The sequence below is a fragment of the Limulus polyphemus genome, unplaced genomic scaffold (assembly GCF_000517525.1).
Source record: "Limulus polyphemus unplaced genomic scaffold, Limulus_polyphemus-2.1.2 Scaffold1698, whole genome shotgun sequence".
Classification (NCBI taxonomy): Eukaryota; Metazoa; Arthropoda; class Merostomata; order Xiphosura; family Limulidae; genus Limulus; species Limulus polyphemus.
The window spans coordinates 81,517-97,101 of record NW_013667308.1 but is presented as its reverse complement, the minus strand read 5'-3'; the positions used below and the strand labels follow the sequence as shown (position 1 = coordinate 97,101).

Genomic DNA, 15,585 nt, shown 5'->3' with positions numbered 1-15,585 from the left:
GGACGCTACTCAGTTGTTTTTTTGCCGTGTTTTCTGAACTGCACAATGATTCTGTTGACTGTCGAAAGTGGGATTCCCAAATGCTGCGAAATTTGCCGCTGACTTATTCCACCATCTGCTTGACCAACTATCTTTCCTCTAACAAAATCTGACAATTCGAGAGAACCTTGAGTTCTAGACATGTTGTAGCACATGATAATTAGTGTGCAGACCATTTTCATTTATTTAGTGCTCTGTGAACACAAATCAGCTAGCATAAATCAGTTAAATGACAAAAAATTAGGTGTCTATTTACTTGTGACCATTCAGTGTATATATAGATATATACTTAAATTTTATTGTTTTGTTGCCCTTTGAACTGTGTATAACTAATATTTATGCCATATAGATTGCAAACCATGTGAGGAATGTGCAGCTCACATTACAGTATCGAATTACATAACGCACAGACTACTTGAAAGCATATTTCATAAAAAAATTTTATTAATATTGTTATTTGTTTTACTTTATCTAACCTGAAATGTTTTCAATTTTTACATTTTAGTTACTTTTATAATAATAAATAAAGATGGTGTTCCCGCTAGTCTATGAACTCCATTGGCATTAGGTTTGTTGATGTTTATTGGAAGTAGTGTTGGCTTTAAGTGGTGGGTGTGGAGTCTTTCATGCGACCTGGGCCTTCTTGTATACCTGAAATGCCTCCACCTGTGTTTCTTGTCAATGCTTATTGCAGAAGGTATTTTGCTGGCTTTTTTCTCACCACCTATCTTCGCCTCATCTTATATCCATGCTGTCTTGAATCTAAGTCTTTTTCATAATTTTGGGACTGGGTTCCTCGGTTATGTTTCTTCTCTTTGTAATTCATTCCCTGCTCCTACCTTTTATGTTTCTTCCTTCCTATTCAGAGATACAAGTTCATATTCAATTACTTTTACCACTACTTTGGTGCATGCATACCTCGTCTTCCTTCCTTTGTTACCTCATGTGAGTAGAAAAGATTTTGTGCCATATTGCCTTTCTCTGATGCCTACACTTTGGAGTCTTTACTTCTGACTTAGGAGTCAGATCATATGTCATTTGTTCATTTTTCTTAGGCTTAAGCTTTCCCACCATTGTCTTACACTCTCTACCTTTTTCCATTATTTTTTTCTCCATTCACCTTCTTTCCATGGTAATCCACCATTTCTCTGAGGGGTTTTCAACAGATATTCATTTACCTATCTTCTTTACAGTGGTGTGTTTATCTTTCTCTGCTTTGTCACTTCATATTTGATTGACCTGCTACTAGAGTTTATTAGGTCATGATGCCCTTGTTAATCTTTTGCCTTAGCTTTCTTTTTCTGTAATATACTTTCATCTTGCTCCTTGTATTTGCCTGTGTGATTTTATTAGAGTGCTTGTTTCTCTGGTATCATATGTTGGGGCTGCATGCCAATGTCATTCCTTATCCTCACTGGTTTACAGTCTCTATTGTGCTCCTTCTTTGCTTCTCTTGGTCTCCTGTCCTCCTGTTTCCTCATCTATTCCACTCCTCTCTTACCATCCTTCTTTTCACTGCTCATCATCTACAATGCTGTCAGTCTTGGTGGTGACTATCCTATGAGCTCATGGTCAGTCAAGCCTGTTTAGCTTGGTTTATGGTCCTTTACCCTCTGTTTGCAGCCAATTGTTGGGTACTGGGAGTTCTGTCAGAGAGCCTTGCTCTTAGTTTTTTTTTCCCTCCTCCTTTGTCTCCTGTTCCCATTACTTTTCTTCCTCCAAGTGATCTGGTTTCTTACCATTGTTGGCCTGTGGCAGTGTTGGACCTAATGGCTAAAGTTGCTATCAGACAGGTTTCTGATCCTACTCCAGGATTTCATTCCTGTCTTTTCATGATTTCCGGGGAATCATTAGCTAGGTGTCTGATCTTAGGTATTTCAATTCTCAGTCATTTTCTTGACTTCCCCTTCCCTCAATTTATTATGGGTAATTTTCTCTCACTATGGTGGTCTTTTGCACTAGATCTTGGGATTACAGAGGTGAACATCTTGAATGGTTATTTTCTCAATTGGCTCCATCCCAACAAACCTCCTACAGCCTTCCTCTTCTCTCAGCATGACCATTTAGTGTCTCCTTCATTTGGTTATTTTTCAGTTTGCATCTGCACAGTGCCCAGCCTTTTTTTCCATTAATCCAAGACAGGTATATAGTTTAAAGGTTAAGTTTGAGAAGCAAACCCAAAAAGGCTGTTCAGGAACATGGTTAGTCCTCTTCACCCTGCACGACGAGGATTTTTTGAACTAAAGTGAAAAGAAAAATTTTGGTAATCGTGACTTAGATTGTTGGCAGTGGTAAAGGACGGAAAAGTGAGGACAACCTGTGTTGAGGAAGATGAACTACCAAATGTGAAAATGAGATGGCACCTTTCAACGGTGGTGAGGAGCTACACCTTCTATGCCTGTGTGTTTTTTTTGTGAGGGGGGGATGGGAATACCCTGAGAAAAGCCCATTTCATAGGACAAGCCCTGGATTATATGCTTGTCCTGTTTCCAGGCTGAAAGGCAAAACATGATTGTACAACATAGGAATATGAAATACCTTTAATAACTGACTGCTATTCATTATTTATTTATCTCTGTTTGTTTGAGGTACAAATTGTAGGGGGATAGCAACCTATGGTGTGAGCTGTAAATTGTATATACTGTTGATCTGAGAGGGTTTCTTGTGTCTGCTTTTTAGTAATAATTAGGAGCTAGTTTGCATAGTCTTGTTATATGGGGAGGGATATTGCCTGCTTTGTGTAAATAGTTAACTGGTGTATATCTTGGGAACCTTAGAGTCCAATCTTAAGACCCTGTTCTGTTGAAGCTGTAGTTTGTTGAGAATATTGTTTGACATGTTGCAAATGACTTGGCATCCATATTCTATGAGTCATATATGTTTTATAAATTTTTAAGATAGTTTCCGATGTACAACCATTATTTTGTCCAGTGATAAATCTTAGGTGGTTAATGAGCTTGCTAATTGACTCGTGAAGTTTTCTTGTGTGCCCATGTAAGTTTTCTATCTAATATTATCCCAAGAAATTTGGCACTAGGGCTTATTTTAGTGTTTATATTGCTTGATTTTAGTTTAACTTTTTTTTTTCCACTTTTAAAATGTTTGTTCAGACTGTGATGGAAAATTATACCTTGGGTTTTGATCATGTTTGAAAGGACCTGCAAATTGTTACACCAATTCATTTTAGCATTTAATTATTTTTGTACAGAACCTTGTGGTACTCCTTTTGTAATATTAAATGTTTTGCAGGTAGTGTCATTGATTTTTACTGTAACCGTGTGCTTGGTTAGGAAGTTTGAGATCCATCTTATTATTGTTCGGTTAATGTTCATTGATTCAAGTCTGTACATTATGGCATTTTACATTAAGGCTTTATGTATGTCCAGAAAGACTGCAATCAATGCTTAATTATTATGAAAAAAATCTGTAAATGGCTTCTGTGAGATGTGTAAGGTGATCTATGGTATGTCTCTTCTTCTTAGATGAATTCTATATATATTTGAAAGGAGGTTTTTGGTTTTGAAGTATTAAAGAAGTCTGAGCTATAATTCTTTTCATTAGTTTCCCTAAACTGCCTCAGGAGACTAATGGGTCTAAAGTGTTCTGGTTTGGATGTTATTGTGGGGTCTTTGGGAATAGCTGTTATTGCTTTTTACCAAGTGTTTGGAAAGTACCCTTTTAGTATTGATAGATTCATTAGATTAGTCAGGTAAGTTGTTATTCGAGGCTTTCTTTAAGATTATATTTTAGATCCCGTCATGTCCAGGAGTAGAGTTTTTGAGTGTATGTATGTTGACTTTTACTTCATCTTTAGTTATTTTGCAGTTTAAAATATCATTGTGATTTGATAGTGTATTGTCATCTGTATTGTGTGCCAGGAAGCTTGGCGTGTATATGTGTGGGATGTTTTCAATGTGGTCATTGATTATTTGTTGATTTGATGGATCAGAGGTGGGAGAATGAGTTTTGCTAAAGGTGGTTTCAAAGTAATTGGCTAGGAGATATGCTTTTTCTTGGTCTGTATTGTTATCGATTACAGTTATGTTTACACACACAGGTACGTTATCAATTTGACTTTTTTTGTTGTCTTATTTCTTTACAGGAAATGCAAGAGCACCCAGCTTTTAGAACAGAACCTTTAGATGAAACACGTGAACTTCCTCCTTGGATTGAAGCACTTCAGCAGCTGAAATATGACTCTGAAGAGAACACAGCAGAGGGTCTGTATGTTTTACCCAAGTACTACTGGAGAGATATTTTGAACATGTATAGTTTAAATCATTCAGCATGTTTACAAAATTGAATAAATAGGGTTGGATGGGGGGGGGGACAATACATATATTAGATCATTTTATAAAGTAAAGTGTATGTATGTGGTAGGTAAAGAAAAATTAATGAGAACACAGACCAGATAAATATAACATAGTAAGTATAGGCACATTTACGTGTTGTAAAAAAAAAATCCAATTCTAGATAACTCAGGCAAAAATAAGTATCAAACAGATAAAAAAGAATGTTCTTGTTATGTATATGTTATACAAGAGTAAGGAAGACTTAAGTTACCTCGAACAAGAATTGTTTTCGTCTGAAAAAAATAATTTATTAAACTTGCCTTTTTATAGAAGATAGGTAAGCATTGTATCAATGTGAGTATTGTGTAAATTAATAAGTTTGTTTACTTGAAAACCTTTGTTTTAAAGAAATGGCAGAGAGAAAACAAAAATAAGCTTTTAGTTTTTATCTTGTGTTGTTTGTGTAAGAGCAAATTGCCAGTGAGAAAAATATATACCTAAAATTTTAAGCATTCAAGCAGTACTGTAGTACAAGAATCAGAGTACACATAAGCATTAATTTCATGCTTAGATAAACAGAGTAGTTGAACTTTTTCACTAGAAAAATACTTTTTAATGAAAATGCTGAATAAAAATTAAGATATCAAAGTAACACAATGATAAAAACAACAACAACTGAGTAAAGTAACATATAAGTAGATTATTTTGTGGGATCAGAATGTTTTCATAACTATAAATCACTATTCTTGAATGATTTGAACATTAATCAGGCCGTCTCTATTTCAATCAGTGTAATATCCAGTAACTTTCTCTAGAATTACAAATGAGTTATAAGTCTTTTGAATTGACCAGTCAAGATAATTTTTCCCTTCTTAACTGCTAGAGGACTAATATATATTCTACATTCTCTTTCAGTAATTACTGAAATGACATGTGGTATATAGTACAACAGTAGGTTTATTTCATTTGGTTTGCTTTGCAAATCCACTTTACTTCCTAGCACAGCATCTTTTCCTTGCCTTTGTCTATCATGTGGGTCTTTGGAAGCTGGTTAAAAGCTTGGCACCAGTGGTACAACTATATGAAGTTACATGTTCTTCTTGCATGAGGTAATTTTCTAGTTAAAAAAAATTGAAACAGAGGTTGCTATACAAAGTTTTCTGTGAAACATTGTGAACACTTAATTTCATAACTCAAATCAATTTAAAATATACTGGTATATTTATCGCACAACTATTTTGCAGCAGCAATTTGTAGAAATAAACTTCATAATATTTTTAGATATAGTATATTAACTTTCAATATTTAGCTCTCAGATCACCAACTTGTTTACCTACCATTCACTGCTGGGACCTACATATTACATTATGATGATTAATATTGTTTTATATTGTTGCCTGCTACAGCACATAGCAGATTTGGCTTACCTTTTTTTTATAGAATGTGAGCTTGTTCTATATTTGTATTTAATCTCTTTACATACATTTATTTGTAATTTTTTGTAAACTGTTTGTTGCTGTTTGTTTTTAAAACACTGAAGCATTTTTTAAAGAAAAAGTTTAATTCTGATGACCAGCACTTCTAAAAAAATTAGTTCTTTTTTGTAGTAAACTGTTTATATACTACCATTAGAAATGTTAGTTTTAAAAATAAAAAAAAGACTATTTAGTTAACTAGCAACTGAAACTAATATAATGTGTTGTGTGTATACACATCATAAATGCCTGGCATGGCCAGGTTTTTAGGGTGCTTGACTCACAATCTGAGGGTTGCTGGTTCAAATCCCCATCCCACCAAACATGCTAGCCCTTTCAGCCATGGGGTGTTATAATGCGATGGTCAATCTTACTATTCATTGGTAAAAGTCTAGCTCAAGAATTAGTGGTAGGTGGTGATGACTATCTGCCTTCCCTCTAGTCTTTCACCACTAAATTTGGGATGCCTAGTGTAGATAGCCCTTGTGTAACTTTGTGCAAAATTCAAAACAAACCATAAATGCCCTCCTTTTTGAGCAAATTTAGTCTATTAATAATTAGCTAATACTATGTTTTTTCTTATATAAATTGTAAGAAAGACTTTGCAATATATTTCGATCAAGAAAATTGCAGCAGTAATTAAAAAAAGTTGCACTTTTGTTCATCATTAATGTAAACTTTCAATAATGTGCAAAATAGATCTGTGTAATTCTCAGATGAAACTAATTTTCCTAAAGAGTGTTTGGTAGGTTCAGTCTATAATGGGAAGATAGATTAGGAAAATTGCAAAGTAAATCTAAGAGGTTAGATAAAAGGTTGTGTTTTAAGCTAAGAAAATATAGACTGGGCATGATATGTAAATTGAAACACAACCTTTATTTATATTGCAAAGCAAATAAATACAATTCCGATATAGTACATTACCTTCCCTCACATAAATAGCTATTCTTATTGAGTGCTGCCCTTATGTTAAACAAAATTTTGTGCATGCCACAAGCCATGAATCTCCCATAGCTGAAATTTAGTGATTACAATGCATCTTGCATGCATATTATCATGCGACAACAATCTACCAATAAGAATGTGACATACTCTCTTGATACATGTGGCTCCCTCTATTCAATTCTACTGAACTATCACTTCTCGTGTGTCAGTACTCATGTTCTAACATTTAGTTTCTTCTCTCTTCAAGTGTTTTATTTTAATTCTTTTCCGTATTTTTGTATTAATTTCTCTCAAACAGTTTACTCTTTATTATACAATAGTGATATTTGTAACTTGTTGAGTTATTCCAAAGTGGAATTATTTTATATTTCTCCCTAGTTATGGAACTTGTTACTTTATTACAGAAACTTTTTATTTGTTTCTTCAAACACATTTGTGTTTGGTTATTCATTACGCATTATAGCTTCTACATTACCACTTTGGAGATCTTATGTTCTATTCGCACATTTACACTGGCTTCAGATTGCGGTATTCCATGGGAAGATTTTCAGCTTTACTTTATTGGGAGATTGATCATCCAAGAAGCTGATAACCATTGGCCCTTGCCTCAAGTTTGTGGGCCTACACATTTTGATATACAGTCTGCCGACTTCGGAAAGAGAAAATGTTATATTGTTATGGTTTTTCAATACTTTTAATACTATTGTCTGTAGTTATTTGAGTTTTATAAGTTTCATTAGTTTAGTCGATACTCATAGTCCAGATTATAAACTAGGCTTAGTTGTATCCTTTCTCATATACCACTGATACCAGGGGTCTGTTATTTTAGGATTACCTGTAATTCATCTGACTGGGATATCAGTCATTTGTTTTAACTGTATTGTTTTTCTTCCACACATCATGTCTTTGACATAGGTTATTGTTCATACACTCTTATTTCACTTTATAAATTCCCATTTATTTCATTTTCATTATTATACTTATTGTTAGGTTAAGATTTTTATTTTAGAGTTTAGTGATATCCTTTGTCCTGCACTGTTAGCTTAGGCTTAACAAGTGTCTGTTAATTTCTTAACATTCATTTTGTTTAATTTGTACCTTAAACATCTTACCCTTAATTTTGTTTCTGTGGGCCCCTGTGGGCTGGGGTCCACCCTGCCTGCCTTCCTCCTATAATTGCTAAACCCATTTAAGACATCCCAGATTTTCAGTTTTCCTCCACCTTATCATGGATTGTATTCCAGGCCTCTAATGAAGAATCTGCTCGGCATATCTCAGTTTGTTTTTTTTTAGATATATTTCACAGTATATTCCCTTCTCCTGACATTGTTTCTTGATGATCTTTTTGTCACTTTTAAGATGGGTACTTGCAAGCCTCATCCTACACAGGCTTTAATTCTTTTTGCCTTAACTTACCATCAGGCAGATTTTCTTCTTTGTATCTTTGTTAATCCTTTCCATTTTTCAGCTTCGTTTTACCCTATCTACTCTCCCACAGGTAATGTTTATCTTCCATTTCCTATCTTAGGTGTTCCACTTATATTAAGGGATTTGTGTGGGATACATCCTCCTCCTTCCCTCCATGTTGGAGGGTTTGCCATCTTCTGTTCTTTCCCTCCGCACGTGACTTCTTTCCTTTTGGGAACTTCTTAGGTGGGACACTGCTGTTTGTTTCCCATCCACTGCTAATAGGGACTTATGGTGAGATATTTTTTTTTGGGGGGGGGGGCTTCTCCTTTACATTTAGCATAATGTGGGGTATCTGGCATGCTATATTAAATTTTCTTGTTTCATTCTGAAATTTTGTCATCTTTATTCTTTTACATTTCTTGAAATTTTACATCCAACCTATGGGTTTTCTCTGTTCATCTTGTATGCTCAATGCTGTTTGGGGTGCTAGATCAATCAGTCCCACCTCAATCACTTCATGGGTCTTCTCCATTTTCATATGTAGTCTTTGATCACATTTGGGTTTGCTATTTCTGCATGTTGGAGTATGCCCACAATACACATTCTTATTTTCCATGCTATTTTAGGTTATTTCACCATGTGATTTGGTCCCAGTTTTGTGTCCTTCCCTTTGGACTTGTCTGGTACCATATGTGTATTATGGGGTGGTCTGCATTTTACCCAACTTCCACTTTTTGTGGGTGATTTTACCTACACTATTCATTGAATGTATAGCTTTCATTAGCTACATCCAAATGGGGGTAGTCTTCACATACTTATATACTCCTTCCACAGTGGCAAGTGGTGTCTGTCCAGGTATATTTAAACTAGTAAAAGCAGCACTGTAAGGCCATGATGATTTAACATGGGCACACAACAAACACTGCGTAGATGGGGTATTCCACAAGATCACTTCTAGGTTTATCCTTGCGATAGGTTTGCTTCATAAGGTTGCCCAATCAGGACTGTACTCACCCATGGACTGCATGGATAAAGCAAAAAGGGATAGCTGTCCATCTCTGCTATGCTTTGTATTGAATAAATCAGTATGGTCTGCTTTTCAAAATAGGGTTTATGGTCACCCATTGCACTGTCTCAGGTGTTGTCTCTCCTCTGTATTCTCCACCATGCTTTCTCCTCCCCCTCTTCTTTTAGTGGAGTTTGATAGTCTTTACCATTGTTTCAGTTCAAAGCCACTGGGGTGGTGGACCGTGGAGGTACCCTCCTCAGTGTGATAATGAAATACAAATTATATATATATAAATGATTATAAAACCATTAAGTTAATAGTAGGGAGGTGGTGTTCTGCTGGTGTGGATGATGAGATATCTTTCACTATGTAACATGGGAGTGAACTGTTGTAATTGCAGTTCACCCCTTCAATTTGGATCCCTCATTCTACTCCCACGTGGATGTCAGTTCCCAGTGGCTGGGTTTTGGATTTAGAGTTGAACCAATCTACATAAGTTCTCACACGTGTATTACAGATCTCTATTCCCTCATTCATTTCTACTCTTGTTACTCTATCCATGTAATGGGTCACAGTGGAAGTACTTGCAGATTACTATAGTTCTTCTCCTTCAACTATCCCTCAATGATTGTTATTCCAAGGGTGTATCTGCATTGGGGCAGTTCCTGTCATTATATATTTCAGTGAGATGGTTTACATTACACAGACATTTTTTTGATGCCGGATGTCAGCTTTCCATATTGCTCATTCAATTTCTCACATTGTTATAAAACAACAACATGTGCCCGTTCTTGGTACAAGATTCCCTCCAATCTTATGAACTTGGGGTGAAGACAGTATGAGCCTCTTTCATACCCACACCAGATGGCTGGGTTTTGGACTGTAGTTGACTTACTGATGGAATGATCCTCATTCTACCTCTGCGGGGATTTCAGTTCTTGGCTGAACGGGTTTTGGATGTAGTTGACTTGCCATGTATGTTCCGTTGTGCTCTAGCCACATTACACCTAGGGATACATCCTTTTATCTTTCCCACTTTTATGTTTTCAAGGATTGAGTTTCATAACTTTAATATATAATGTATGGTTAGGATCATTATCCTGCCATAGTTCTTTCCCATTTGGATGTGCTCTTCCGATTTTCTGCCTATGCATGTGACATCTTTCCACAATGGGCGAAGAGTATACCTGGTTCAGAAGTGGTGCGGTCTCTTATGTATGATCTTCGACTCTGAAAATCTCTTTGGGAGTGTCCTTTAGATGCTTACAAAAGGGTGCTTCTTTCTTTCCCTCACATTGGTCCCTCCACCTGTTCAGTGTGGATTCTAGCTATTTATGTGAGTAGGAATAATGTAGTGTATTGTAAGTTATAATTTTTCTTTACTGAAAAAGAATTTCCAATAATTACTTACCTTCTCTCACACTTCTCACCCTTCCCTTCCTTTCCACTGAAAACCAGTGCTTCCATTTTCTGCCAAAACTCAAAGGGGAGTCACTTGCAGCAAGAGAGTATGTTGCACTCTTTTTGATGTAGGGTTGTTGCATGAGAGACACATTGGAATCAGTCAGTTTCAGATGTGGAAGATTCAAGGCATGCGTAAAAAATTTTTTTGCATATAGAGGGTAGCACTGAACGAGAATAGCTATTTATGTGAGAAGGGGTAAGTACCTATCAGAAAAACATTTTCAGTATAGAAAAATTATAACTTTGCATAGTTGCATAGATATTAGACAGTCGCATTCTACAGGATACGTAAATTGACTAACAGTTTTTTTCCCACAAGATATATTTCCATTGACTTATTTACTATGATGACTAAGTAGAACTGATATGAATCTTAAAGCTCTGTACTAACAGGAAGTATTGGATTTACCCATAAAGATTTGTGCTACCCATGTGATTGGACATTTTCATAAACATAATTAAGGCTGTAACTTCTAGATATCATTTACTTGACCAGTGAAGGACATTGCTGTCATTGACCTTTCCTGAACAAGATCTGCAGCAATATCCTTATTGGAAGAGTAAGCATTATCTGGTAGAGAACAACAAAGGACAAAGGTAACTAAAAGAAAACAACTAGGTGGTTTTTTATACCATGAGTTTATGTGAAAAATGCATAGATTTAGACTTCAGGATTCCTTGATCTGGGAATAAATGTATAAGTCTTTGTGCACTCTTTAGTAGAAATGGTTTACCAAAGGTTCTTTATCTTGTCTATCTTTAAACCTTAATTCCATAATATTACTTCAAAGAATGCCCTTGGCAAATTCTAATTTGCAAAATTCTCCACCAACTTCAATGAGCCCTCTAACTAGGTACTGTATATAAGCATTTCTTTCAGACAATGTAATCATTTTTTCTCCACCAAGCATTTGGCACAGGTTTCTATAAACAGGTGTGTTGTGATTATGCACAATTTACGTTGCAAATTTGAATGTGGTTGGCGTTACTACTTTTTTATATTAATTTATATTTATAAATTACTCTAACAAACAAACAAAAAGAAACATATTAACGAATATGAATTTCCGAGTTAATGTTTCTACTATGCAGGCAACCAGACCTCCTCTCTTCCACATCTGCTATCTGATATTTGTCAAAGCTGTCTGTGATATGATCCATTGTGAACATCTGGAGTTCTTTCACCAGAGATCCATGGGTACTCTATTATCTGGCTTCAGGGTTGTTTATTCAATTTACATCGCCTCCACCATTATCTGCACAACCGGTTGCCTTTTCATCTCCAACAGATCCACAGCAAGTGGAGCTTTGTTCTCAGTCCATAAGAGAGTTATTAGTCAAAAAAGCAGTAGAGGGTTAATCCCATTCTTTTGAGATTTTTTTTCCTGTTATTCATTGTACCCGAGAAGACAGGAGATTGGTGTCCAATCATTGATCTGTCTTGACTCATCCAATTTTTAGATCCTTCTTGCCTTACAATGGAATCTTTTCTTAACCTTTGATGGCACTTTGCTCCAGGGCTTCGAATGACCAAGTTCGATGTTACTGATGCTTAGCTCCATATTCATATAGAGAATTCTTCCCCGAAGTTTCTCAGATTTGTGTACAATGGTCAGGTCCTACAATTCAGGGCTCTACTTTTTGGTCTTACATCAGCACCTTATGTCTTTTGCAGAGTTGGTTGAGCTTTTTCTTGTCACCTGTATTCTTCAAGTCTGTGCACACATCATTATATGGATGACTGGCTCCTTCTGGCATCATCCTGTCAGTTAGTAGAACAACACTCTCAGATTCTCCTTTCAGAAGCCACAAAAGTGGGCTTCCTTGTCAGACAGTTCTATTTTGTCACTGATGGAATATCTCGTTCATCTGGGTGTGCTTTTCAATATTCACTTAAGTCTTGCTCAACCAACCTATGTCAGGCTTCAAGCCATGGAAAGAGCCATCAGGCTTTTACTTATGTCTCCTTCTTCTACTGCGCAGTTGTTTCTCTTTCTTTTGGGAATATGGGCATCCCTCAACCCTCTCATTCCTTTAAGGAAGCACATAGGAGATCCTTTCAGTGGTCACTGCATGACCAGTGGATCATGCATTCCGATCCTTTGGATCATCCTGTCTCATTACCCAGGAGCAACATCATCGATTGAGAATGGTGGTTGGATCATAACAACACTACTGTTGGGGTACCCATTCTACCACCTCATTCTGTGATCCATCTGTTCACAGACATGTCTCTTGAGGGATGGGGAGCTTATCTTCAAGGTCAGGAGTTCCAGGGTATTCGGATGAAAGACGGGTCTATCCTCCATATCAACATTCTCAAACTCCTTGCAGTACATCAGGCAATTGTTCAAAGTCTATCTCTCTTGAAGGGAAAAATTGTCATGATACATTCCTACAATTCCAAGGTGGTATCTCAGATTTCTCATCAAGGAGGCACATATTCTCAAGACCTTTGTTTTCGTACCATGGATCTTCTCTACTGGGCTCATTTCCATCATATCAGTCTTTTAGCATGTCATTCTCCAGGAGGGATGAATTTAATTGCAGATCACTTGTCTCAACCCAACCGGATTCTTCTGATGGAATGAATGCTACATCACGTAGTTTTTCAGTGGATTTGCTCTCAGTTCAGGCCTCCAATGATCAATGCCTTTGTAACTCATTGGAATTCTCAACTGCAGTTGTTTCAGTCTGCAATACCTCATTCTCAAGCATTGGTAGTAGATGTGTTTAGTCAGGACTGGACAGGTTTAGATCTGTATGCCTTTCCTCCGATTAGGCTATTGTCCCGGGTTTTGACTATGTTTCGTCCACTCCCTGTCATGTTCTCTTGTTTGCACCATATTGGCCAGCTTAAACATGGTTTCTGCTTCTATGGTATCTGTAGGAATGTCCACCTCTACCTCGTCCACATTAACAACCTCTGTTGAGACAACCTCAATCCGACATTCTTCACCCTGATGTTCGGAAACTCAATCTTCATGCTTGGAAGACATAAGGGTTTAACTTCTAAGGTTTCTCTTTATTTGAATAAATTTCTCCATAGGCCAGCCATGGCAGTTTATCAATGGAAATGGAATACTTATTGTCAGTGGCGTATAAAAAGGAATTTAAACCCTCTTCATTCTAAAGTATCTACAATATTCCGTTTTATGACTTGGGTATTTAAGAGGGATATTACTTTGTCTATGGTGGCTTTATCTAAGGCATTCTTATCCATTCTTTTTGATATTCCAAATATCCGAAGGTTTTTGATTCCTCAGTACTATCAGATACTCAAATCCTTTCGTATTCTTCAACCCAAACGACTTTTTTAATTACCAAATTGGGATTTTAAAGTTGTTTTACATCCATTGTCTCATCTTCCCATTGAGCCCTTAGCTTCATGTTCTTTGTTTCACCTTTCTCTTAAATTAAATTTTTGGTTGTTGTTGGCTTGTGGATGTCGTTGGTCGGAGATGTTTGCAATCCATGTGCATCAGACTCTTTATCATTCCACATTTGTCTTGCTTTACCCCAATAGTTTTTTCTTCCCAAGACTCTGGCAGCCAGGGAAGGGGAAAGATCCTTCTCATCAATCCATTTTCCAGCCATTTCTCACCTATATGACCACTCCAGTCCTGATCCTTTATTATGTCCTGTTAGGGCCATCAATTGTTATGTGGCTTGTACTAACTCATTTAGAGATAATAGGAATCGATTGTTCATTCATTGGAATCCTTCTATTTCCCATGATTTATCTCTCATTACTGTAATGAGATGGCTTTGTAAATTGATTCACATGGCCTATAATGTATTACTGTTATAGGAGAGGAATCTTTTGCATGTCACATCTCACCAGATTTGTTGTATCTCTATGTCATTACATGCTCGGTTGAATTGCCCTTTGAAAGACATTGTGCAGACTGGTATGTGGACTACTCCTAATACTTTCCTATCTCATTACTTAAAGGATCTGACAGTTTCCTCTTTTGAGGGTTTTCTACTACATCCTGTAGCTATTTTGACTACATCTGTCAAATTTCAACCACAGGTGAGTATTTTCCTCAATCATATACTCTTTTATTTCCCCGATCCCTTTATTTTTTACCAGATCCCATTCTGTGGCGAGTGTTGCCCAGGCAGATATGCTTTCTCTTTTCAGTTCTGCACTAGCAACCACTTTCACTATATTTACTACAGCTTGCAATAGGCTCTGTCAAAATAGGGTGTTATATAACACCATCTAGGTGCCTAATGGATGGTAGTACCTTATTATTATGGACTGCCACTCATGGAGTATTAGTGGAGCTCAGTAGTTCTTACCACCCCAAGTTTCCAGTCACTAGGGTGACGAACATAGGCTTTTCCTCAAGAGTGTTCAAGTGTGTTCCTCCACTTTTGGAGAAGAGGGCGAAGTTGGGGGCCCTCCTACTCGGGTCCCTGGATGTTTTTCTCAGATATCAGTAGGAGTGGTACCAACCTCCTCAGGAGCCTACTCCTAATTCCAGTTCAGGTTTGAATTGAAGCTATTGGTTAGGGGTGCATGGCCCTTCTCTTTGATCATTGTCGGTTTCGTATATTGTGCATGGAATGAGGTACTCATAATTCCGAACGCGAAGTGGTCCCATCCTAGGTCCTTGGTTGAGCACAGCTTCCACATCCTCTCTACAATTCCAGGGGCAAGCAGAATACACCTTGCCCATTTGGTTGGGGAATGAGTATGAATGTTCATATTTCCAGACCAGATGAGTTCTGTTCCTTTGGTTGAGTATGGCATACACAATCCCATCATTCTGAGCCTGGGGTGCAACTTTTGGACTTCTTCAGGTGGGGGAGAAAGTTTGTCCACTCAGGTGTTGCTTATTTTTTCATTGTGATTCCAGTGGGGTGAAATACATCACTCTATGGCTACTGGTTGGGATCCAATCAAAAGTGTGTATATATATATATATATATATATATATAA

General features: G+C 36.8%; 1 protein-coding gene across 1 annotated transcript in view; it reads left to right on the top strand.

The window, feature by feature from the left end:
* Positions 1 to 15,585, top strand: part of LOC106464593 (tetratricopeptide repeat protein 4-like) — a 140,090-nt gene that overhangs the window by 49,859 nt on the left and 74,646 nt on the right. The window contains 1 exon segment of the mRNA XM_013924748.2: positions 4,142 to 4,259. Within this exon segment, the coding sequence (XP_013780202.2) occupies positions 4,142 to 4,259 (118 nt within the window).